This window comes from Anas acuta, chromosome 2 (assembly GCF_963932015.1).
Source record: "Anas acuta chromosome 2, bAnaAcu1.1, whole genome shotgun sequence".
Taxonomy (NCBI): domain Eukaryota; kingdom Metazoa; phylum Chordata; class Aves; order Anseriformes; family Anatidae; genus Anas; species Anas acuta.
Genome location: NC_088980.1, coordinates 107,375,174 through 107,401,129, shown reverse-complemented (window position 1 = coordinate 107,401,129; position 25,956 = coordinate 107,375,174). Strand labels below are relative to the sequence as shown.

Below are 25,956 nucleotides of genomic sequence, written 5' to 3'. Positions count from 1 at the left end.
TCTGACATATTCTTTCCAAGAATTTAGTTTTTAATCAAACTTGGCTTTCATGATGCTATGAAAAATAGTAAACCAGACATGTAATTCTGCCTGCTTACCAGCCACCCCTATGACTTGTTTTCTCTGGCTTTTTCCCATTTCCTTTTCCAACTGCTCACAAACAATAGGCTAAGAAATAACAAAAACAACCAAAGGAGTAAAACTATTACAGGGAAGGAATTCCTGCATCAGAAATCCTCAAAATTATATGAAAATAGATTTAAATAAGGACTAATAAAATCACATCATTTTACAAAACGTTATTTTTACAGTGGTAGCTGTAAAAATACAGCATGGTCCTGACACTGGTTGGGTCTGTTCCATCAGAAGATAAACAGATAATAGAGAGGGTTCCCTCTGCCTGGTAGTTCCCTCTCTCTGTCTTTTTTTTTTTTTTTTTTTTTTTTCTTCACTTAGAGACTGCTAGGAAAGAGGCGTGACTTTGTTTGAATTTCAGATGTAAGCCCAAATGACTCACACCATCTCAGCTTTGCAACACTAAGTGTTAAAATCAGTTCTGCACATCACTCCATGACTTCCTTTTCCCCTGCATTCTCATCCCTTGTGTCATTTATTATGTTATTCTACTTTTCTTGCCCTTAGTTACACATGTCTATAGAATAAGTGCTCTGATATTTTCCCATTGTACATGTTGTCTGGCAAAAAGCAGCACTATGGCTTTGACAATATCATTCGTACCTGGTTGCTGTCACACTGTTGGTTCCTTCCTAAGGATTCTGCACCTCTTCCTCTCAAAGAAATCTCAACAGGGTGACGAGTATTTGTTTTAATTTTATCCTCGGGACTTCCAAATTGATTTCCAGTGTTTTGATCCTTGGGAAGGAGTATTATTCTACTAGTAGTTTAATAGAACTCATGATTATTTCCAAGATTTATAATCTCAGACTGAATATTTTACTGAAGTTAATAAGTAGTACAAGCACTCCCTTGTTGTGTGTGGGTGTATGTAATATATATGTGTTTAAAACAACAGAATGAAGGTAAATGAAGTGTGGAGATGTATTGTAGTTTACTATGTGGTCTCATTTTTAATTTATGACAGAGAGGAAAAAATCAATATAATTTAATGAGGCATAATCAGACAAAGCATAACACGGGACTGTAGCACAATTTGCACGGTTGTGAAGAGTTAGTTCAGCAGTGATGAGACCAACAGAGAAGCTTGTGAGAACTGGGAAAATGGGTGCCTGTATTGCCTTGTCCTGCTAATTTAACTGGACTGGTAGTTCACAGATATGTGACCTTCCCCTAACACTGGGGACAAGTCACAGTCAGTTCATGCTGACGGTTGCATAAAGGAGTCAGTCACCATGAGGTTCACAATCTCAGCTTTCTGGGGTTTCCAAGCTATAGAGCATGATTAGACAGGAGTTTTCACAGAATGGCTGAAGTGGGAAGGGAACCTCTGCAGATCACCTGCTTCAACCACCTCCTCATCAAGGTGTCCAGGACCATGCCCAGGCAACTTGTGAAGATCTCCAAGGAGGAGACGTCATAACCTCTCTGGGCAGTCTGTGCCAGTGCTTGTCCACATGCACAGCACAGCAGTGCTGCCTGGTGCTCAGAGGGAAACTCCTGTGCTCCAGTCTGTGGCCACTGCCTTCTGTACTGGGCACTGCTGAAAAGAGCTTGGCTCCATCTTCTTTGCACCTTCCCTTCAGGTATTTAGGCATGTTGGCAAGAACCCCTCCTGAGCCTCTTCTTCTCCAGGCTGAACAGTCCCAGCTCTATCAGCCTCTCCTCATAGGAGAGGTGCTCCAGTCCCTACATCATCTTTGTAACCCTCCATTTGACTCTTTCCAGTATGTCTAGGTCTCTCTTGTGCTGGCCAGCCCAGCACTCCAGGTGTGGCCTCACCAGCACTGAGTAGAGCAGAAGGATCACCTCTCTTGATCTGCTGGCAATACTTTTGCCGTGTGTACCCAAGAGGACTGTTAGCCTTCCTAGCCTCAAGGGCACATTTCCCCAACAAGGTCAAACTGATTGAGGCAGATTGCTTTTCTGAGTTATCATAACAATAACCATAAAGTTTCAATGTTACACCTTGATCTATCTTTTTATGAGACCACAGACCAACACAAAGAAGTGCAGTTTAGATTTAAGCTGAGAGATCATGGCCCTCATAGCAGACTGCAACTTCTGGTAAACAGAGGTCTTCTACTTTCGCTCCCAAGAGAGCTCTACCTGGAACTAGTGAGTTGGAGGTATTCCCCATGGGAACAATATATAGTTGCAGCTAGATACCTCTGTGTAGGGTGTTTATCATGAATGATTACACATTTAGTTGCTGAGTAAAGTAGCACCCTTTCCCTCTTTTCAACCTTTTTCCTGGTAGCAGAATGAATGACATCCTATTGCATGTAAAGGTAAGAAAATACACCGTCACTCATGTTACTAATTGCATGGAAAGAATACACTATTCTTTCAAAATCTATCCTTAGATCAGTTATTCCCAGGCTCGTGGCCATGACCACAAAAGGGCTGTAGCAATCTGTGGGTCATGACCCCAGAAGAAATCCAGTTTCACCCTATAGTAGGAGCTGGTATTTTGTGTTGCACAATATAATGCATTTGTAAGTGGGGTTGTAACTGGAAAAAAATTGAGGACTGCTGTTCCAGATGTTATCAAATCATCTAACACATAGCTGCATAACAAAAGTTAATGTAAAATATTATGTGTTATTCCAAATACATTATGAAAAAGGAGAAGTGAAAATGTTAAGGGAACAGAATGAAGTAATAATACCTTCAGCATAATTTGTATAAGTGATCAATGAATTTTAATGAGTGAAGAGGCTGAACAATGTAGGCATCTGTGTATTCAAACTCATCTCTAATCTCTCCTTGAATTACATCTAAATTGGGCAATCTCAGAGAAACAGGCAGTTATCAAATTTCTGATAGCACCAAATGATATCTAACTAAAAATTGCTTCAAGACTTTCATAACTTCTGCTTTCTATCCTACCAAAAGCCAGAAACTGGAAAATTCCAATATACTAAATGAACTTTTTGCTCCCTTTTTAGCCTTGCGTTTAGATTATTTAATGATGGAGATAAAGTTTTCATTTATTGCCTCTTTTTTCTGGCTCAAACTAGTCTTTATTTTAACCTTGCTCATACTGGGTGGGAAGGAAATCAGGGCATCACTAATCAGACAAGGCAAAGCCAAGGTGTGAGGAAGAAGTGGTGTTCATGTGCTTACCGTCAGCAGGTTTGAACTCCAAGAGCGTTGCTTCTTCAGGTCCATCTTCACTGCTCTCCTTGATGCTCTCCACTTCACACCAGAAGTCCTCCATGGAGGTGCTGTCCATGGAGGCCTGAGAATTGGAGCGACTGAACGCGGGAGGAGGTGTGGACTCGTTGGAAAGCATCCTGTTAATTCTTCGGCAGCGAGGAAGAGATTTTCTGAAAAGAGAGATTGATGAAAAATAAATATACTCCTTTTTTTTCTAGCATGTAGATAAGACGTGCAACTAGGGCTTCAAATATGGTTGTACCAAGAAAGCAGGGAACAAGATGTTGGAGGCAATATGTACAGTTCTGGTGGTCTTCATGATATCTGTTGCTCATCACAGTTATGACTTGAAATTTGTTTTGCATCTAACAATTTATCTCTTTAATGACTTTTAGTGGGTTACACCCTAGAGGGAAACTCAGGATATTCAATTTCTTTTCCTAACACTGCTACACATCTAATGAAGCAATGAGAAAATACTTTAACCTTGTGGTTCAGTTTTTCTTTCTTTCCCTTCCTGTTTTGCTTACTTGCTGTAATTCTTCAGTGAACACTTCTTTGGGGAAAAGTAGTTAGACTTGGGAACACTGAAATACTGTACAAACTTATCTTGACTCCAGTAACTGTGCATATTATGAAGAAAAAAAACAGCCAGAGCATGAAATACTTTAATTCAGAAGAATAATTACAATTTTTGTTTGAAAGTCCTAATTAAAATAACCCATTATTTTCTTATATGAAATTAAAATAAATTAATTCTTAACAAAATTTGTTTTTGAAATAAAACAGTATGTTTCAGGCCAATTGTAAGGTTTCGATCACAGCTTTAAAGAAAATTGATTCACTAAAAATCAAATTTCAAGTTATGATTCAAAACAAGGATTTCTTTCTTTAAATTATTTTAGGATTTTTGGTAAACCAAGAAGTTAGATCCTTGTTCCTTTGTTTTTGTCTTTTCTTCTTGCAAATTCTTACAGCTGAAGATAGTTACACAACTTCATAGAAAATTTTATGAAATACCCACCACAAGAGTTTTGTCTAACTTAGTTCTTTCACACTATTAAAACGGCAATACTATAAGCAGCTTTTGTAAGCGTGATTACAGTAATTACAGTAAACAGTAATAGCAACCAATATTTGTACAAAGGAGCCAGAAGGTAACATAATTATGGCAGAGAGCTAGACTACAGAAATTAATGGAAAATTATGTCATAAGCTCTTCTGGCCTTCCCTTATCTGAATTAATTCAAATACTGTTTCCCTTTCTCTTCCTTTCCTTTACGGCATCATCCTGCCAACAGCCTTTTGTTTAAAACCACAGACATCACTTTTACTCCATTAAAAAAAAAAAAAGACACTTCCTTTTCAGTGTTTCCCCTCTTGTCCAAAGTTTCATAATGGATGTACAAACATTGTGTTATTTAATGAAGCCAACTGGACAGGCTTTTCCATGTTTGCAATGTTGCTGCTGCATCCCCCCACTCAGCGAAGGGCTGCCTGCTTCTCTGAGGCTCCTGGAGCCTCCTCCCATCATCTGGGTGGTCCCAGGCAATTCTCTATGCCTTAGGTCCGAGCCCAAGGTTGGGAAGCTGTGGTGGATACAATGGAGCACAACAAATCTGTCTTCTCTGATGTTATCAGTACTTGATGAAAGCAAAGCTCAGGCCCTTGCCTCTTTCCAAACACAGGGGGGTGCGATGCAGACAATTCGGTTGCCAAACCTGCCCACGTGCTGCTAGCTGGCTGCAGACAGGCAAAGCTTTCAGACGAGTGGCAATACTTCAGCAGAAGAAAATGTGGTGTTGTGATACGGAGACAAATATCCCCCAGAAAAAGAGGTGCTGTCTTCAGTGCTTCTTTTCTTTCTTTTTTTTTTTTTTTTCTTTCTCCTCACAAACAGCAAATGACTGCCTGTTTTTAAACACATTACTGAAACTCTTGTTGTTTTAATTAGGACAAGCCCCAGTCACCAAATGCAAGAAGAATTTGCGACACAAATGTGGTTAAAGCTATTGGCGTGCTTTACGAGGAGCTCTCCCGCTGGGGAGACGTGAGATTTTCAGCTGTTTGTTTGCGAAGCCTCATGTGACCACGGTACCTGATAAACCCTAACTGCTGGAGTTAGCTGATGGAGGCAGTGGGACCTCTGTTTTCTGGGTTTGCTTTTCTGCCTTCCTTGCATCACCACCAGCAAGGAAACAAAACTGCAAGCTTTGCAGCACTCAGATATTATGAGTTAATACTGTGCTGAGTGTCCCTAAGCAGAGGTCTTAGCTAGGAGAAGCCGAACCCCTGAGAAGCAGCCAGGAAAACTCCGTGCCTTCAGTCGGGAGGTGGCCGGGACAGGGAAACAGCCAATCACTTACTGCTACGAAAAGCTGTGCTCCTTTGTTTAAGAGGTGATAGCGAACACAAATAAGGAAAAAGGCAAAGCTTCCTGGCACTCCAGAGACATTTGGGGCCCCTTTCCACCCCGCGCTGTACAAGCAGAGAGCCTACAGCAAGGGCTGGCGTCAGGCAGGTGGTGGGTGCTAACCTCCCACTACAGCCTGTCCCTCCTCAGCTTCCTCTTTAGCCCAGGGCTCTGCCCGAAAACCCCAGGCTGCTGCCCACTGGGTAACCAATATTAGTGTTGGTCTAAACCCTTGTTAAAACAAGTCCACCCATCTGCTGTATAGTGCAGCCCAGAGCTCCTGCAGCAGCACTCAGAGGAAGAAACGCTCTCACCATGCAGGAGTCAAAGAGAAGAGGGCTTTTTCCCTTGCAGCATTGCTGCCTCCCATCATTTAGTCATGGTCAGGGAATTTAAACATTTCCTGCCCTCCCAGTGTGAGTCTTGACCATGACCCTTGTGCTCCTCGGGCACCACACCAGACTGATCCCTGGGCTTTGACTCCATCAGCACTTCAGCTAACTCAAGCAATGCTTTTTATTTCTCCATATTAGGATGAAAGAGGCTTTGCGGGTTGTTTCTTTTCTCCCCACAGTGAGTATGTTATTTTGTAATATTACCATACCAAAAAGCTAAATGAAAAACAGACCACGTAGCGTGGCAACAACTGCTGTGACAACCAGCATTACCAAATACGTCTAAGGTTACTGGGTAATCAACATGCATTTACAACAATATTAAAAGTATGGAGCTTATTTGGAAAATCAGCTGAACAAAGTCTCCTGAGAACCTCATATCTAAGACTTGTTATCTCGGTACAGATAAAATCACACTGTGTAAAATTCTTGTAACAAGAAAGATCAGGCAGAGATGCTTTATCCTTATTGGTAAACAACTGAACCTTGCTTCCAGCTGGTCTGGTACAAACCTCCAATTATTTGGAATCTTCCTATTAAAAACTGACTTGTTTGAAAAGATCTCCAGCTGCCATTTTGACCCATATACCTGGAGTTTCTGTCCTGGAGGAAGTGGTCTTTCTTTAATGTGATAATAGCAGTTGTCTGCACTTCCTCCAACCAGAGCTGCTAAAAACAGTTTCAGGAAAAAAAAAATCCTACTAAGGAAGCAAAGCATATTCTTCACAGCTTTTAATTCATTCTTGAAGGACACAATGAGCACTGACTCAGCAAGCCTGTCTCAGAAACAGCTCAAAAAGCCCAGGTTGCCTGTCACCTGGGAACTCTGGCAGCAGAAAACCTATGTTCCCAATAGCTTTCTCACCTTCAAGGCTTTCTGGCTTATTTGTCCTTTTCCTCAGTGTCTGTATAGAAGTTTACAAGTATAATATATATATATACATATATATATATTATATATATATATATATATATATATTATATATATATATATATATATATATTATATATATATAATATATATATATATATATATTATATATATATATATATACTTTCTTACAGAAAGTTTGAACACTGGTCTTGTTAGACAAGTAGCAATCATGAAGTTCATGCTCCATTTCATTTGCTCCCTCACACACAGATGCAGTGGTGAGCTAATCTGGAAGGCTCACTAAAATTCAATACAAGTGGGATCTCAGATCCTGCCTTCCTAGATGGAAAATGCTAGGAGAAAAGGATGAATCTTAAAACATGAAACAAAACTATAGTGACTCCACTGAATGAGCTGACACGGTGTTCAGGATGCAAATAGAAGAAAAAACAAAAACAAAAACAACACACAAACACAAATACTTGAAAAAGAAAGGAGGCAAAAGTATACCACAATGGCCAATGTTATCAAAAAAACTCTATTGCCGGGCATTGGTCACAGAAAAAAAAGAGTTAAAGAGTGCAAGTAAGGAGAAACATGATGCTATCGTGTAGAGGGCTTTTCATGGAAAGTTTTTTGCAAACCTGGGTATTTCCATTGGGCACAAGGAAGCTGATTCAACAGCATGTGACTCCAGGTTTGCAGTGGTGGTGTGTTTGCAGTGCTGATGAAATGCAATAGCAAAGCAGGCCCTGTATGTTCTGTATATCACATAGAAGTGAGCTGCTCAGGGTCTCACAGCACACATTGATTTTGGGATAGTCATGTCAAATTCAATGAGCAATTCTTATCCTATCCCCAAAGCGAAGGTTAGTCAAACCTCATGAAGAGCTGGTTCAGTGACACCTAATGATTGCTCCCAGGCTGACTAATGATAAAGCTAGGCTTGTGTTTTCAGTTTAATTAAGTAATGTGTGGTAAAGAATCCATAAAATAGATGAAAAGCAATAGAGACACCTTGTAGTTAAAACCAGTATTTAATCCTTGTTTACACAAAGACAGGACATCTAACTCTTGTGGGTCATTGTGTTTCACTCCATTCAGCAGGTTCTGAACCCACTTCACCATAATTAGATGAATTTACAGGAGTAGGGAAGGTGAAGAAAGCAAATTGTCCTGGTCATTTTAGCACCAAGATCTATCTATTCATATTGCAATCATTCTATCAGTGTAGCTAGTCAGCCCAGTGAAGTCAGTAGCACTTTCATAACACAACAGTGCCAGAGTACTGTGCAGTTGTCTGTCTCCAGTCTTTCTGTTTTTCAGTTTATCATGACAATTCACCAACTTCTGACAAAAATAATTACTCTATTTCTGCTCAGCTTTTCCCAAATGTAAAAAAGGAATGTTACCTTGCATTGAGAAAGAAAAAAAACATTTCTTCCTTTTTGTTATGACCATTTTTGTCTGTTCTGATTTTTTATGAAGCAATCATACTAATATTTCCTTTATTATTTATTTATTTATTTATTTATGTGTTTTTTTTTTTTTTTAACATGTACAAGCTGTAGGCAAAGGAGGAAATGGTATCTTTGTTCACAGTTCTTGACTTGTTTTTAGGCAGCACTCTTCCCCCAAATCTCTCATCTTCTGGTTCCTTCCTGCGACCCAGATCCAGTGCTGTTTACTCTCTGCTTGCTTCCTTCTCTTTGTGCTCAGTGGCATTTAATTACAGAGAGGAGTCTATCTCAGACAATATCCCCCCAACTCCATCTGCATACTTCTTTTTCTGATTATCTTGCAGATATTAGGAAAGTTGGACCCTTAAGTTTCACCTTTCTTTCTCTAACAGCTAGCATAGCAAATACATGTATGTAACCTATTATGCTCATTGATTTTACTGAAGTGTCACTTAGCCTCTCTTGCAACAGAGTGAGTGAGAAGTAAAATACAACTTAATTTCAGTAATAATCTTTTCATCCTGTTGCCTAACAAAACTCCAAAATCATATTAACTAATTGCTTTGTTACAAAGCTGGGTTTGAAAATATACAATTATTACAAAGAGTTATCACATTACTATATCAGCTAGACTTGGAAACACATGAATTCAGTACTTCGCATGTCTTTGTATTCTACAAAACATTCTGCAAAATATACTTCTGTTAACTATTCATTTTATTTTTAAAGATCCTCTTCTGTCTCCACAAGCATTTTTTTTTTTTTTGACCAAAGGGACTACTTTAACTAGCATTAAGACTTAAAGGCATAATAGAGAAAAAACTTATAAGATATAAAGGACTTGCAATACTTAAAAGAATTTATTTATTCATTACTCACCTTCAAGGCAGTAGCAGGAGTCAGGACATTCATCTATAAAGTCTGAACACCAGTGTTACCTGCCAGCATTTAAAAATGCATTTCACCTTGGCTTCTTCAGCTCTCTTTCGCAACTCTTTCATAAGTGGCACGGAAGTCCCCCATCTACAAGGGTCACATTGTGACTGCTCTGTGGCTGAGCATGGAGATTGCAGAAGAATCTCTCTCTGTTTGTGCGTGTCAGTGTGGGGGCTCTCACAATCAGACCCTTTGAGCTAGGGGAGTGCGGGAGTATACTTTCTAGGTATTGCCTGCTGGCAATGATGACCTTTGGGGACATGACCCAGACCTCCCCTCCACACTGGCAATCACATCATTTAAGTGCTGGCCTGATGCAACTGAGAGCTATGTGCACTACATAGTTTCAATGTGTCTGTCAAAATCTGAAAGCGACTGTATTTTGTCTTCATTGTCCTAACAAGGCTGTTTCTAAAGGGCAGAAGTGATTCCCAAATGATTAATGCTAACAAGAGTATGTTCTGTTACGCTCTTTTTTTCCCCCCAAGTGAATTGGAAAAGAATTCTTTTCTTATAGATTAAGAGTCAGCGTAATAGTTTTGAATTCGTAAGACTTAGCAGATCGTGGCAGAATATGGTAGATATGAGTTTCAATGGATATGGACAAGATAAAAAAACATCTAGACATGGCCTACAGCAGGCAAAAGTTGTGGTTGTGTGCAGCCAGTTTAAACATCGTAAAAATTTCCATCACATTTCTGTTGTTAAAGGTGACAAATTCTTCTGTTCGTTTGGTGTTTGCTTAAATCCAATTAATTTTATATGAAACAAATCCACATATCTAGGGCAGACCAAGGTTTTCCAGGAAGAAACATATGCACATGGGCCACGTACTGTAGTTTTAGGAAATTTCATGCTACCAGAAAATATTTGATCTATTATGCATGTATAGTACAAATGTTTTCTGTCTGAACAGTGAACCCAGTGAATCTGACAGTTCACTGTACATACACCTTAATGCTGATCAGGACCTCCAGGAGTGTTGGGTTCAATGCTCATGCACTATATATATCTGGTTTATCTACTCATGTTGAGTAGATGGCTGCAGAAATTCCATCTGTCTGGCAGTCATCCATAGTGATAGCTAGATAGATGACCACCCCAAAATCCAAGGCAAATCCTTCAGATTCGACATAGACAGCATTTGAATTCAAGAACTATGATCACCCTGAATATACTACTATAAAATACCAGTCCTTGGCATGAAGTGCTTTGTTAAGCTGTATGGTAAGGATAAGGCAGACACATTTCATTATGCAGCTGGGTGCTAGCATCTACCTAGTGTATTACCCCAAGTAGTAAGGAAAGATGAGGAAGAATTGCATGAATGAAAATGAAAGGGGGGAGCACAATTTCATTAGATCTTATCGAAACTAGGATACTGCACCAACGCCAATATTCTTTGTTACATTCTCATTGTTCCTCTTCAGACAGCTGTCTATGGCAGTGAGGAAACTCTCACAAAAGGCTGTGGGAAAGCTGTATTTCTCTTTTGCTTCCTACTGTCCTGGCAGTGTCACTTCTAAGGTAAGCAACAGCTGTGTAAGTACTCCAAGGGGGATCGCATCATCTCAGGCCCACTGGAGTATGTCAGGCCACTATGCATGCATGCGTGTGCAACTACAAATAAGGAGGTTAGGAGGTGCAGGGCAGTGTGTAGACTAGTCCAGGATCTTCTGTCACAATAAAATTGATAAGCCTTTGTCAACAACTCACACTTAGACAGACTTATTATTTACAGGAAATGTATAGGTTTGAGAACTCAGATGAGGCCTAAATCATTCAACAAACAAAGAAGCAAACCAAGTGAAACACACAGGGGATGTAAAATGTAAAATTATGAGACATTTGGCTCTAGAAGCACAAACTAGATTTTCTAAAGAAAAAGAAATATGAAAATACTTATCAGTCATGAAGAAAGCACTGAAATATAAGGGGTCAAACTTGCTACAGCTCTCAGTACAGCTCCTAATGTTGCCTACATTGATGTGGTAACTGTGGAAGAATATCTACTTATTTTTACTTAAGGCATTATTAAAGGAGCTATCCTTTCAACCAACATGATTATTATCGTTAATGGGCTCAGAGTATTTACAGGACTTTGTCTCTCTGAAGCACTTCAAGAGACAAATGCAGTCATTTTAGCTGAATTAAGGAAACAGCATAAAGAACTGGACCATACTATCTATTGGAAGGTTTCTAATGTGATTACATACATTGCAAGTGTAAGCTTTTTAAGCCCCTAATATAACCAAAGAAGGGAGGCAGATACTTCCAGAGAGTGAACATGTAAACTAAATGGGAGCTTGAAGTCATGCAAAATGTCTTTGAAGTTTTCCTTGTGCTTTGCTTTAAGTGAACTCCAGCTGTTGCTCTGTCCCTTCCTATAATTAATGCACACTTTTAAGTAAATGCTTTTTTTGAAGGCTTCAGGAACTAAGCAAAAAAGCTGTACTTATTTTCATAAGACAGTGTACATGTATTTTCTTTAAATGTTTTAATTTATATGGGAGGAGATGGTTGAGCTACAAAATATGAATGTTTCTAATGTATTAATTTACATTTTAGTCATGACTTTTATCAGTTACCCTGAAATCCACAGAAACATTTTGAACACCATACTAAATAGTATTCACAGGACTAGACTGAAGTAATGTTGAAATGCTGAAATGCTTGATTTTTTTAAGCTAAACGTTTAAAGTTATTTTTTGAAAAACAATGCTTATGTTGGGAAAATACTGCTAAATCTTTAACCTGAGTGTGGAGCAACTTCACATTGTCACTGTTAACATCACATCCTGGATTAGATTTTCAGATAGTTATAAAATGTTACAACCTCACTGGTTTAATTTATCCCTTATGTTAAACTCAGAACATCCTACTTTGTGGTACTGCTAATGCTTAAGTTATTACAAATTACAAAAATTGCATGAACAAATTTATTTCTCACCATTTAAATTTTTCTCTGCGGCTCTGGGTTGGCTGTCAGGCAAATCTGAACCCTCAGACTGTATTTTCCATAGTGTATTGTACTTTGTGGCACACTGAATCAGTGAGAAGGAATGAAAAATTTGTTGGAAAATATTGTAGCCAGATACAAATCAAGATGTGTGCATAATTCTATTTTTCACCGCTCAAGCACATTTGTAATGATTATATGAGTTGTTTTGGAAAGAGTCCCAAATTTGCTGAAGAGACTGTTCTTTTGTTAAAGAGTGCTTAATAAAAAAGTGTTGATGAGGTATCTGGAAGACTTATTTCAAAGCACTATGTCCCTATTTTTACCTGAAGAAAAAAGGTTATATATCAGCTAACGTAGAAAACACAGAGAAGTAGATTTTCAGCAAATTGCCTGTTGATTTCTCTTGTTAATGTCCAAAACAGTCTGTGACTTTATTCTAGATGACCTGAGGCAACATGAAGCCTCATCTCTACTGCTGTCTCCCTTTCACTCCATCTGCAGCCATCCCCAAACCCTTGTGCAGTTGGGCTGGGTGAGAACTTGAAGTAGAGGTGGAGCAAAGAGGACATATGAGAAGGGCTGTCTGCACACAGCCACATGGAGGAGATACCAGTGCAGCACAGGGGGGACCTGGCACACCAGGCAAAGGATGGAGACTGCAGCTGACGGTTGTGTTCCCCCATCTTTCTCCAATGGTATTTGACAGTCATATTTCCTTATCAGAAGAAGTCATGCACCAACCTCTCTCTCCAAACAGTTCTAAATATTTGTAAGAAGTTCAGAGAAAAGCATACTTTGCATTCTAAAAAAAATAAATTGCCAAAAAATCCTAAATAGCTAGGCCATGTTAACAGAGGTAAATCCTTATAGCCCTGTTGAAGACAATGGAAGGTTCATCTTTAAGCCATAAAAAGCAAGCTATATCTGAACAGGTTTTTGACCAGCATTTGTGAGGGAAACTATGAACAACTAATTTCTCACTAATTCACTTGTTTTCTTTGTCTTCAGAAACTGAGGGTGTTTCATTCACATTATAATTAGATGATATATCACTTGGTAACCTTTCCCATCAGGGCATCAATGACCGTTTAAGCATAACTGTGCAAGCATCAAGACAAAGCTGAATTTAAAGCAAAGGATGTAGTTCAATCCTGCTGAAGATTTGTTTAGAGAAATTTCATTTATAATGTAGGCACAGAAATGTGTTGGCAAGAAGCTCTTGAGTTGTCAGATGAATCTGATAGCATTATCCATACCATGAAGGGTCACGGTGAGATGATGGGAAATGTAACCAGAAGAGAGGACAGAGCAAAGATGAAGAATGTAAGGTTAAATTTGAAGGAGATAAAGCCAACAGCCAGGAAACACCAAGTACAAGATTACAGGCCTCCAAAGAACAGACATTCCCATTTTCAGGGGAAACAATGGACCACAAAATCAAGTTTACTTTATTGTATTTTCCAGAATGAAAGAATGAAAGTGGTTTCTAGGTTCATGATAAAGAGATAGAAGGAACATCTTCATGGGAATAGTCAAGGTAACACCTTGCCTTTAAAGTGCTATTTTTCTAATTCGTTTTAATGTTTGTGCTATGTGCCTGTGGAGGAAGGAAAAAAAAAAAAAAAAAAAAAAGACCTTTCTAGGTAAGGAGCCAAAAGAATCAGTGATGCTTCCAAACAACTTGGACTCCAGTAAGAGCTGGAAATGTTCTACTAAGTTACACTTCTCTACAATGTCTATAAAAAAGGCAAATAACAGAATAAGAAAAATCACCTCTTCAATGGAATACCAGGTCACGGTGCATAGCATCTTTCCCATTTCCCTCAACTACTTTTCTTTTTATTTTTTTTCTCCTGCTTATTTTATTTTAGAGGTTTACCTCATATATTTCATCCATAAACAGTCTGAGGGAAGCTGCAACATGCCAGGTATTTCAAAGCTAGCTATTCAAATACATTGCAATTCCTGAAGCTGTTGGAGCTAGAGACTACTAATATTTACAAAATATGGTGCCTTCATTTGCAGTTCTTCGGCGATTTGAGTAATTCTGAATCCTACAAGCAGCCCTGCTGAAACCAGGCAAATGATTTTTGTGTGTAAGGTTTGGAAGTTCAAGTCTCTTAATATTGACTTTGGGGTAGTAAGATGTAGATCTTGGAAATTTCTGAGGAAAATGGGCCCTCATTGAAAGGAAGTCTTCAAGACAGAAGATATAGATGGAGACTATTATCTTAGTTTCAATCATCTTAACACAGGTACAAAATGTCTATTCATGTTTTCCTGGGACATACAAATGCAAGGCAGTCCAGAACTTTAAAAAACCTTTAATAAACAGAATGTATTGCAGGAAGGCATTACTCTTGGCTATTTTGACAGTTAATCGTTCTCACTTCTTCTAAGCCGTACTGGGCTTGCATCAGCTCTTCTTGGGAGAATGGAAAAAGGACTTTGGAGAATTGCCTCTTTAGCTGTGTTGAGAGCTCTGCAGTCACAGCTGAGAATCTGGACCCACATGTCAAAGAACATCATGTGGTGGATGCAGGATCAAGAATTTGGTAACTACTAAAACATACCAGTGGCATTTAATTAATGATACAGGCAAGTGCTAATTCATCATAACAGGAGCACCAAGAAGTTGTTAGATAACAATTACCGAGGAAGGTGAAGTGGTATCTCTAAAATCACACAGACGTTTTGCCACTGACAAGGATTAGAAATACAAAAGATAGTTCATGATTTAAAAGTCTGGTACACTGTGACTAATAGAACTGCAAATCTTCAGTAAGTCCTACAGAGCTTGGCTGAAGTTTCTAGATGAGCTTTGTCAACCCTATACATATTCTTGGAGGGATAGCCTTTAAAAAGTAATTAATATTGCTATGTAAACATAGTAAATCATTTTTGAAAGCTCATATGCTCACGTCAAATGGGTACAACTAAGCTGTTGTTGTGTCCTCTGTCATCATGAATACATACTCCTCTTCTCACTCCTGCCTAGATAAGAGCCATGATCCATGATGGGAAGTGAAGATTCACAGGGCATTCATCCATCTTTTAATGATCGCATTAGATCTTTCACAACACAAGCACTTTATGAATGTTGTGAAGCTGTAATACTATCCTTCCCACGAGGACACTGAATTACTTATGTTTTTGATATAATGCATCTTGGCTGAACTGTTGCAGCTCTCTCTCTCTGGAATATTTCCAGTCAAGCGCTATATTTATATCAGTTACAATTGATTCAAAATGCTTCCACAGGATTTTGAACAGGCTAACACATCTTCACATGGTTAATCCAAAACAGAGACACTTGACAGCTTTTCAGTAAAATAAGGGAATAATTGTGCTTATAACTAGTTCTTTGGTTTCAGTTGGTACCCTTGGTTGGTGTTCAGCCACTGCTTGATATCTTTTTTTGGCCTTCCAGGTGACTACAGGTTATGCGTTTAAAAGAAACTAAGGGGGGCAGTCACCTAACTCTCATTTTCAGAAACAACTGTAGAGTTTAGAGCACACACCCTACAGACTTACACTTAGAGTAAATACTTCTGCATTCAAACCTGGTTTTGAAGGTGACAGGCTTTTAAGTCACAGAGATGGTTTCCTTCAACTTCATTGCATACTATTACACTAATTATCTCTTTCTGTGGGCATTAAGTTCACCCAATTTTCTGGGATTTTGGCCACCTAAATTCAAGCTTTATCTTTTAAATTTGGCTTTGATTAAAACAGCTGTTATTTATTCTTTTGCTTGGCAGGAGTTTCTGCAAGACCACCATAAAATCAGTCTGTATTGTAATGTGCTTTCCTTTATGAAATACACACACAATACCCTAAAGGGAAGATTATTATATGTATATATGGATTCATACTCACATATATGTGAGTATGAATCCATATATATGTATAATAATATATATGTATATATATGAATACACATCGGAAGATCGAAAGAAAGGGAAGGAATATTTTAGTAATCTCCTAAAAGCTTTTGTGAAAAAGCCATATAACACAGAGAATGGAATGTTTCATAAGGTGTGAACCAGGGGATAAACATTGACTGGTTGCTAAATGGAAGCTTAATTCAAGATGAAATGGAACAGACTTTGATATTCAAAGTCATTGGGCTCTTGGGTAGAAGAAACATAACAAATTAAGAGGCTGATGTGTCACTATGATCACTTATGCATAGCTCACTACCAAGTGTTTTCAAAAATAATACATTTTAAGAGACATTTTACTAAAGAGTGATTAAAACATGAAATTATTGCTTATTGCCTAGTGTTGCTAGGTTCATTTTCATCAGAATTTGGTCTTTATCTTGAAACAACATCAACAGCAGAGAATTTGTAGCTGTTTAGAACCATCTACCTTCCCGTGTCTCAGAAATTTTCTGAATTAGGAATCACTTTTAATTGCACTGTAAAGCCCTGCCTGAAAATGTCCTAGCACCTAGGAGTTTTATGCCTTTTCATTGCATGGACAGGATCACTTTCATTGAGAACAATCAGGAGCAAAACCAGTGATGGGAGACCCCTCAGAATTGTTCCATACGTGTGAAAAAGAAATCAAAAAAACACAGAAGGCAGTTTGGACACTGCCCTGATGGCAGTAAGCCCTCTCTTCCAACCTGGCAGAACACTTCTGTGGCTCGTAATGACACCTTACTTGCTGAAGAAAATCTCTTAATGCTAGAATTTTAATCATACAGTAGAAATTTCACAATAAACCTTCTGATTTTTTTTTCTCTTTTTCTAAAAAAATCAGTCAAGAACCTAGCTAGCAAAAGTCAAATCTCATGGGATGTTAGTTGCCTAGATTTCCTTTCAGTGAGACTTTGTGTCTGACATGGTTAAAAAAAGTACTTGCTCTTTCATTGTGATCAAAGTCAACAAAAATCTATTATGTACTCATCATATTGGATCATGATCATCCTATTGTGTTGCTCTGCAGCATCTTGTGCCATTTGTGACTTCCCTTTGATCTTCAGTATAGGCCTTGTTCTGCCTATACAAAGGGAACAACAGGGTAAGAAATCCTTGAAAAGTCTTCCCCAAGGCAAGGAGTATTATTTCTGTCAAATGGTCATGACCCTGACTCATGATATTTTACTACAGGGGGACTTTGGAACTGGAAATGTCGTGTTGGCCGTTTCAGTATGTTCAAGCTATCAGGGAACAGGAGCTCCCTAAATGCAACTCCTCAAACACTCCTGATGTTTGCTCTGGAGGCGCAGTGATGTGTGTGTCACACCAGCCAGACAGCGGGAGAGAAACTCCCTAGAATTCCTACTTGTCCTGTCCATGAGTTCTGGACTGATTGTCTATTGTTTCATTTATTTTGACTACATACATAAGCTTCCAGTTTCATCCAAACAATGTGGACTAGCCCTGGTTTCCAGTTCCCTTGAATTTTTCCAGTTTTCATGACCAGGCAAACAGTTTTACCTGCTGCTCACCATGAGTCCCCTGCTGCACTGGATTTTTTTTTTTTTTTTGTGTGTGTGTGATTACCAGACATAAGTACCTTCAAACTGAAAGCGTCCATTAGAAAAATCTGGTGCTACCTGCAAATCCCTGCCTACCAAGTTTACAGAACCAAGCCAGATTTGAGCACAGTTTGAAAAATATGGATTTGGATAAAGTATTCATGAATATAGAAACACTTTAGCTCATTTAGCCATGTAATCTGCATGAATGCATCACTTAAAATGTCAGACCTGGCTTTCCTCCCATTCAATGATATATCTTAAGGTTCTTCTTTCTTTAAAGCTATGTTTCTATAAACCTCTAGTTGTGCAAGTTAAATTATGGCCACAACACTGAGCTGAAATATGCACTGATATCACAAATGCCTACACGATATCAAAAGATAAAGGTTGAAAAAGGCAAGTTTCTGACCTCAAATCAAACAAAAGGCAAGTTTCTGACCTCAAATCAAACAAAAGCAAGAACGGGGAAAAACTTGATTAATTCAATTTGAAGTAGAGGTTCTGCTCCCTCTGGAACATTATTCCATTGACATACACTTTTAAAAAGCATAAACAGTGAGGAAAAAGTTGTACAACAGAGTATAACACTCCAGAAACACACTTTGTCATTAAAACTTTAAAGAGATCCATATTAATAGTTTTTGAGGTGCATTTTCATGTCACTTCAACTTGAGACAATTCAAAACATTCATATACCTATCCTGCAGTCTCTTGCACTGTGTCTAGTTGTTTTTCTGCAGTGGATCATTATTTCTGCTTCCCCCCCCCCCCTTTCCTGCCTGGTAAAGCTGGAAAATTCCACTAGTGATAACTCTGACAGCTTGCTCCCCCTCCTGTCACTCCTTATTTAAGAAAACAAGAGGGAGGGAGCAGGGTCTGGGAGGCTGAGAAGTTATTGATTTAGAAAATTCTGCAAATCTTACCTCACAGCGGAATAAAGCCTTGGTGCTATCCTTAAAGCAGCAGGGCAGAGTCCTTCTGAAACTCAACTTCTTCATGCTCCTAGTGGCAGTGAGCTCTTTCTCAGCCTATGATCACAAAGTTGCTTATTCTGGGAGCTATCTGACAGCCTGTGATAGGATATTCTGCCTCTAGTCATACAAGGGCTGCGGGAACAAAGAGCAGTGGAGCTTCTGGTCCTTGTGGGAAACAGACTGACACTGCTCCATCACTATTTAAAGAGTAGATGCCTTCAGGATAAATCCTCTTAGTGTGTTTTCCTGTTTGTGTCAGAACTTAAACCTTTTATCCATTTCCTAAGAGGAGGAATAAAAAAAGTAATCAGTGCTAGCTGTGCTGTAATTCAGAAGAGTCCCTGTGGGGTGGCTCAGAAAAAGACAGTGCCAATTTATGTGTTTTCTGCTAAAGGGATATAAGACACTACCATTAACATAACTCAAAAAATCGTAAATGGCCAGATGTAAATTAATGAGAAGCTCTCTCCAGTGCACAATGCCAGCTAGGAAAGAGAAGCAAGCCAGAGTACAGCTATTAAGAAATCAAACATTTATGGGGAAGTCTTTCCTGCCTTTTTTTTTTTTTTTTTTTTTTTTTTTTTACATTGGGATGGTCACTGGGAAACACAGATGAATGCTGACAAAAGCATGCATCAGGTTTTGCATGGACTGTGGCCCACAATTGTTTTTTGACACAAGCTAGAAAAAATCTCAAAGTTCAGGAATGCCTGGAGCTGCAGCTGGGGGAGAGCCCATGTGCAACCAGTTCCTTACCACAGAAAGCACTTGCGGTGGTCAAACTAAACTCCCTTCACCGAACTTTTACTTATCCATTGAAATACTTAAGCGGAGCTGTCAAACTGGCAGCATTCCTGTCATCATTCCTGCAGCTCAATATACAGGAGGAAAAGCGGGCTTTCTGGTTATGAGCTTTCTGATATTCTTCACTTCCTCCAAACGCATAGCTAAAGCCCTTTGGTAGAGTAAGGGGGAAAGAAAGCCTGTTATTTAATCGGAACAAGCAGAGAAAAAAAAAAGGCAGAAAAAAAGAAAAGAGAAGGGAAAGGACTTCCTGAATCAGACACAGCTTTCCTGAAGGGACAAAAAAACAGCAAGACCAGAAGTGGTTTGGTTTTACAGTTCATCTTGAAGTTAAGTTTGTCTCATGTTTTACACTGGACTTAATCTTGCCTTTCTGTTTCTTCTGGTCAGCTTTTAGAATGATGTAAATCCTTGAAAATTTTGAAAGCTTCAGGTCATTTACCATTGCCTGTAGGTCTGCTTAGGGACTGTTAGGTCATACTTTAAAGTATAAACTGCAGGGAAAACGGTGGCTCACAAGTTTGGTAGCGGACTACAGAGCTGTTCATGCTGTAAGTCCAGCTGGCATTGCTGGTTACTAGCAGCTGCTCGGCAGCTACTGTTTTGCATGAAATGACATGGTGATACTAGTCTGTATCCTCCCAGCTAAAATACCTATATTGTCACCTCCTACAGGCGTTCAGTATATGCTGAATAGTCCCAAGAGTGCCCCCCTGCTTCAAGGATGTCTTCTCCCTCTTTTCAGAAAAGTGATTCACTGTTGCTTCTCCTTAAACTGTTGCTGTATGAACAAATTAATTTTATAGTTAATTCTAGGCTTTGTATAAACACTCAGATAAATATAGTTTAAATATAGCTTAGTATAGTATAGTATAGTACAGTACAGTACAGTATAGTTAGTATAGTATTGTGTAGCATAGCATAGTATAGTTCAGTTAAAATATGTATAAAAATCAATACTGGATTGCCTTTTCCCAAAGTTGCTCTCTGATGAGATTTAGGCAAGCCTTGGTAACAGTGCCCTACCTAGGCTTTCCTAGGAATTAAGGTGAGATTCGGCTGCATGTGGTAAATATGAAGGCAGGTTCAATTCCCATTTACAAACTTAGTCCCTTGCAGCTTGCTGCCTGTGTGGTACAGAAAAACACGGCTGGGGAAGGGGGGAAGGAAGCAGAGGCCAGCTCACTTGCAGCAACTCACAATGAGAATATCTTCCCTTGGGCTCCTGTCAGCATTTAAAACACTCTCTGTGTTTCATGTAAGTGCTGGGTCCTCTTGTCTAACACTAGACATTGAAGTGGGATGTGTGAGTTAGGTCTGTGCTGTTTTGGGCTCCTGATGACAGCTGGTGGAAGGAAAGTCACCTCCAAAGAGCAATTCAGCACAGCGATGGATGAAATGTCTCCCTTGCTGTCCATAACAGGAGAGGACAGTGAGGGACTCACTGAAGAGCTGTTAAAGGCTGCAAGTGGATAACTGCTCACTGGGCATTAGGTACACTCGAAACACTTGAAAGCAAGAGAACTGTGAGCTTCTGCCTGCAGTGCCCTTGCACTTAACATTTTTTACCTCCAAAGAATTTAACTATGCTTCAACATCTTTTTTTTTTTTTTTTTTTTCTTGACTGTTTCTGGATCAGCACAATGGTGAGCCGTAATCACAGCTGGCCTATGAAAAATAAACAGTGGTGAACTCATACACACAGGTGTCCCGCTGAAGCTGTTCGGTATTTGCATGACACAGAGATCTGCCTGCACCAGTATCTTTTTGCATGTTTGAGTACTCTGTTTCATGGCCAGTACAAAGACAGCTCTCCACTAATTCCATATACAGTTTACATAAGGGACAAAAGGATGAAATAGTTCAGCAGGTATACCGAATGTCATACAACAGTTAAATTCTGACACATGTGGCTTCATGCTATTCTTTTTCTAAAATTAAATACTGAGACATACAACGGGCCTGCTGTTGACTCCATTTTATGACTACAGAAAAACACAGATTATCCTTACAATGAGACAAATGCTTAAGCTCATTGCTACATCTGGATATAAGTTCCAGTCCTAAACAATTAGCTATTAAAATAACTGACGTTTCAGGGCTTTGGCCAAACACGTAATTGAACAAAATCTTCATTTAAACATCATCTGAAGCAAAGCCATTTTCTTTTCCTGTAGAAATTCAGAAGAACAATAAACAGTTTGATCTCAGAGATTTTGACTTTGTTTTACTTTTCTGTTGAAAGTTAAATCTGCATAACTTGGAAACAAAACAGTTCATTTAGAAGATGTTGCAATGAAATGTTTAATCTTTTTCTGATTTTTGCATCCTTTTTTTCTCGGCTCAAAATATGCTGTGTAGATTAGTCTGATCAACCCAAGCCATTTTTATTTTTTTTTTCCTGAAAAAAAAAAATCCTGAAAAAAAAATCCTTTTATTTTGGTCCCACATCTAAATAAAGTCTTCTGTTTTAGCAGGTCATTGCTGCTGGGGAATTGCTTTAAGGACTTGTCTAACTGATGTCATATGGCAAGCATGAAAATAAAACTACAAGGAAGGAACTGGAAGAAATATTGTTGGATTAATTATTCCACAGAAATTAAACTGGCATGATCATAATCATGTGGTGGTTTCTTCTGAAACATGACTGCTATTTCCAGGGTCTCTATATATTGATCTATTCCAGCTGTTAGCGAGCAAAAATCAGGGGCTCTTCTCCAGGGTGGATTTTATGTTAACACTGGGATACATTAAGCACACATGGTCCAAATCTGGCTTGTTTTTCATGGTAGAAAAATGGTAATGGCCAAAACTTAATAAGTGTTGTATTTTAAAGCAACTATTTAGATAGCAAGAAGATAGTCGTTCATGGCCAGGCATTCCAGACTTGACTTCAGCTTCTCGAATGCTATGAAAGATTAAACCTTCTCATAGGAGATCTCTGGAAATCGACTTCTTTTGCCTGGACTTTGGCAGGGGATCTGTGAAATCTCCAATCTGCAATCGTGATCAATTAAGATTTAATTTTGGTCTTAGATCTGCCAAGGAGGGCATTAATTTACAGAATAGGGATTTTTTGAAAGAAACTATTTAACCCCAAGACCATTTAGATAGAAAACCAGCCAGGCAAGAGAAGAGGGTTTACAGAGCATGACAAAAGACGGATTGCAAAATGTGCAGTACTGACGTACGAAAGCTGTGGAACAGAAAAATCCTCCCAGTGCCTGTAGGAAAAGTTTTGTTTTGCAATGTGCCTGTGCCTCTCAGGAGTCCTGCTGCCAGCCACTTCGCTGAATTTCACAAATAAGCTGACATGGCATTCTTTATCTGCAGATGCTCAGTGTCGGCTACGAAGGTCACCTTGACAGATGAACTTGCCTGGTGGAAAAAACCTCCTCCACAAGTAAATTAACAGGAAGGGCTTAAGCTTGTTTTCCAGTGCCATTGCGAAGGCCACGAGCCAGGGCCGTATGTACACTGGAAACAGCATGTGTAGCCATGTGACTGGGAGTAATTTTTTATGATGAATTTACAAACACTAGATTTTTTCAAGTATCTCTCTGATTTTTGGTAAAACAGTATTTTGCACCTTAATTTTCAGTCAGCTGGTAATGTTCAACAATATACTCCTGTTAGGACCTTACAACAAAACCTATTTTGCATTAAACTAAATCATAGAGAAGATGTTAGTAATTCTAGCCTCAAGGATTTATAGATAGTTCGGTTGGAAGGGACCTTCAAATATCATTTAAACCAACTGCCTGACCACATCAGAGCTAACCAAAAGTAAAGCATATAAATGAAGGCATTGTGCAAGTGCCTCCTGAACGTTGACAGGCATGGGGCATCAACCACCTTCCCAGGAAGCCTGTTCCCATTTTTGACCACTCTCACAATAAAGAATGTTTTCCTAATGTCCAGTCTGAACTTCCCTGGGAGCAGCTTTGTGCATTCCTGTATTTCAAAAACAGACCAAGAAGGCCAGGAAGGCCAAGAAGATGACAGTCTGGTGGAAGAGTCACAGAGTAAGGGACAAATGCATAAGAAGCCCTATCAGTCACCTGGCAAGAAAATTAGGAAAACCATTACCCGTTAGTATCTCTGAACTACAATATATTGTCATCAGGAAAAAAGGACCTGAACTGATAGCCTGCTACCATTGCTCACATTCATCAGGACCAATTTCTGGCTTTTGCTCTTCTTTAGAAACGGCTTGAACATGTTCCTGCACCAAACCAGGTGTAGCCTTGAAGAGGCTTTTCAGGTATAGTTTGAAGCATCCCTCAACAGCAGTGACACTCTGACCCTTGAAAGACATCCTTTTCACTGATCCTTTCCCATTTTGGTTTTCCTCATCCCAAACCATCTTTCCAAACTGGTCTTTCTGCTGTTGCTTCTCCTTTGTGTTGCTCCTTGTGGCACACAGACAAGTGTTAGGGGTAGGGCTCCTGCAGTCTACAATGATTGCCTGCTTCTCTTGTCCAAAAAAAGAATATTCATAACATATGATGTGGTCTAAGGGTTCAAAGAGTATTATAAAAAGTATGGAAAACCAGAATGCATGACATCAAGGAATGAAGGATTACTGCAACTTGAACAGAAACAGAGAAACTTTGTCTAAACCCAAACAAAGCCAAGCAATGGGTAAAAGTCCTGGCTTACTGATTGGCAAATGTAAAACATTTGTTCCACCTCTTCTCTTAGATGTTAACCAAGCACTGCTAAACTAACTACAGTTAAACCACCGTAATGCATCAGGGATATTTTTATGTTAACACATGTTCTTCACTAATATGAATTTAAAAGTAACCATAACTGCCAAATTCGTATTTGGCCAGTAATCATTATTGTAAGAACTTAGGTGAGTTTCTGGTGAGCACCTAATGGCCTATCAACCAATTAACATCTTCTTAAAGGTGAGGATATAATTTGAACAAAATGTCTTACTACTTTCACCCATTAGGTAATGCTAATTTAATCAGCACTGTTATTGCATATTACTTGAGAGGGACTGTAAATCATAAAATGTGTTCCATTAAAAAGACTTAAAAAAAAAATCCTTAGCTAAACAGTCTGAAAACCCTGCTGGACACAAACAGACAAAGGAAAAAAAGTTTTTATTTTGTATACATAATTATGGCTCTGAAAAAGCTCAATCAGTTGCAAATGTTCAATCTCTAAAGTTCATTTCTTCAAACAGAAACATACATAAGTCAAAGACACATCTAATTACCATGTATAACATAAATATTGGATTAATCTAAAAATTTTATTAATTATTTGACATAGAAACAGAATTGGGCTTGGCAGAACTTGAGAAGTCTGTCTTGTACAATGCAGCAAAAAAAAAAAAAAGAGGACAGAAGAAAATTTAATTAGCAAGTGCAATAGAAGGAATCAGTGTTAGCCACTCCAGTGTGAACCACCAGACATTTCAACAAAGCAAAAAGATAAATTAAAAAATATTAGCCTGTTATAAAAACCAACCAACCAACCAAAAACTATAAAAGATAACAAAAAAGACCCTTCAAAAGTCAGTGTAATGCTATTGTTTACCGTTGACACAATTCAATGGTATTAAGAGTGACAGTAGACAGATCTCCCTTGCCTGACTACAATCCAGAGACCTACCTGACACACCAGGGTCAGGGCTTGGCACATGTATTGTGGTCATGAGATCATGAGATTTTTGACCACAACTGCCATGGTGCTAGCACTACTATCAGTGGTGTTTTACCCTTACCTGTGCAGGTCTGAGTGGAAGGCAGTGGAGAGTCAGGCTCCCAAATGAATTTTTATCTGTTTGGGAAATGGACAGATAACCCTTCTCAACAATGCCTTCACAGGCTGCAATGAGATTCCTACTTGCTTTCAAGATCAAGGCTTTTATCAAGATTTACAAGTCCCTGGCTTCAATAGCAGTGCCCAGACCATCTATACACAGAGCCACCATTTCCATCAACTGCAGTAGAAAACAAAGCACACGTTCAGGGCCAGCAGTCACCTGCCATTTAGCTTTTCTCTCTCAGTCCCTCTCGCACTTGCTCAAATGCTTCTGGAAAGCCCGAGGAAACCAGCCATATGGCAACATCACAGATTTCATGCAGTCCTGCCAGGTGACTAGCCAAAAACTTACTTCCTCCTGCAGCATTGTCCCTTGCATCGAGCCACTTTATCTCCCTGTTGTCCATGTCACCACACTCACCCACCCAAGTTGCACCGGCCAGGCTTTCTTGACAAGACGGAAAAATAATGCTGATTGTGATTTCTACGAAGTGCTGGATCTGAAAGGGGCTGATTTGATAGGTGGTGTTTCAGAAAGGCTTTCCTGGCAGCACTTTTCAGGA

The 25,956-nt window shown here is 39.1% G+C and overlaps 1 protein-coding gene across 4 annotated transcripts in view; it reads right to left on the bottom strand.

The window, feature by feature from the left end:
* ARHGAP28 (Rho GTPase activating protein 28) overlaps positions 1–25,956 on the bottom strand; it is a 77,843-nt gene that overhangs the window by 32,801 nt on the left and 19,086 nt on the right. For 3 of the 4 annotated variants that reach the window (XM_068671585.1, XM_068671583.1, XM_068671587.1), the window contains one exon: positions 3,265–3,467. In XM_068671585.1, the coding sequence (XP_068527686.1) occupies positions 3,265–3,467 (203 nt within the window). Of the gene's footprint in view, positions 1–3,264; positions 3,468–18,754; positions 18,960–25,956 lie in introns of those variants that run through there. The other variant, XM_068671586.1, reaches the window with a different exon arrangement.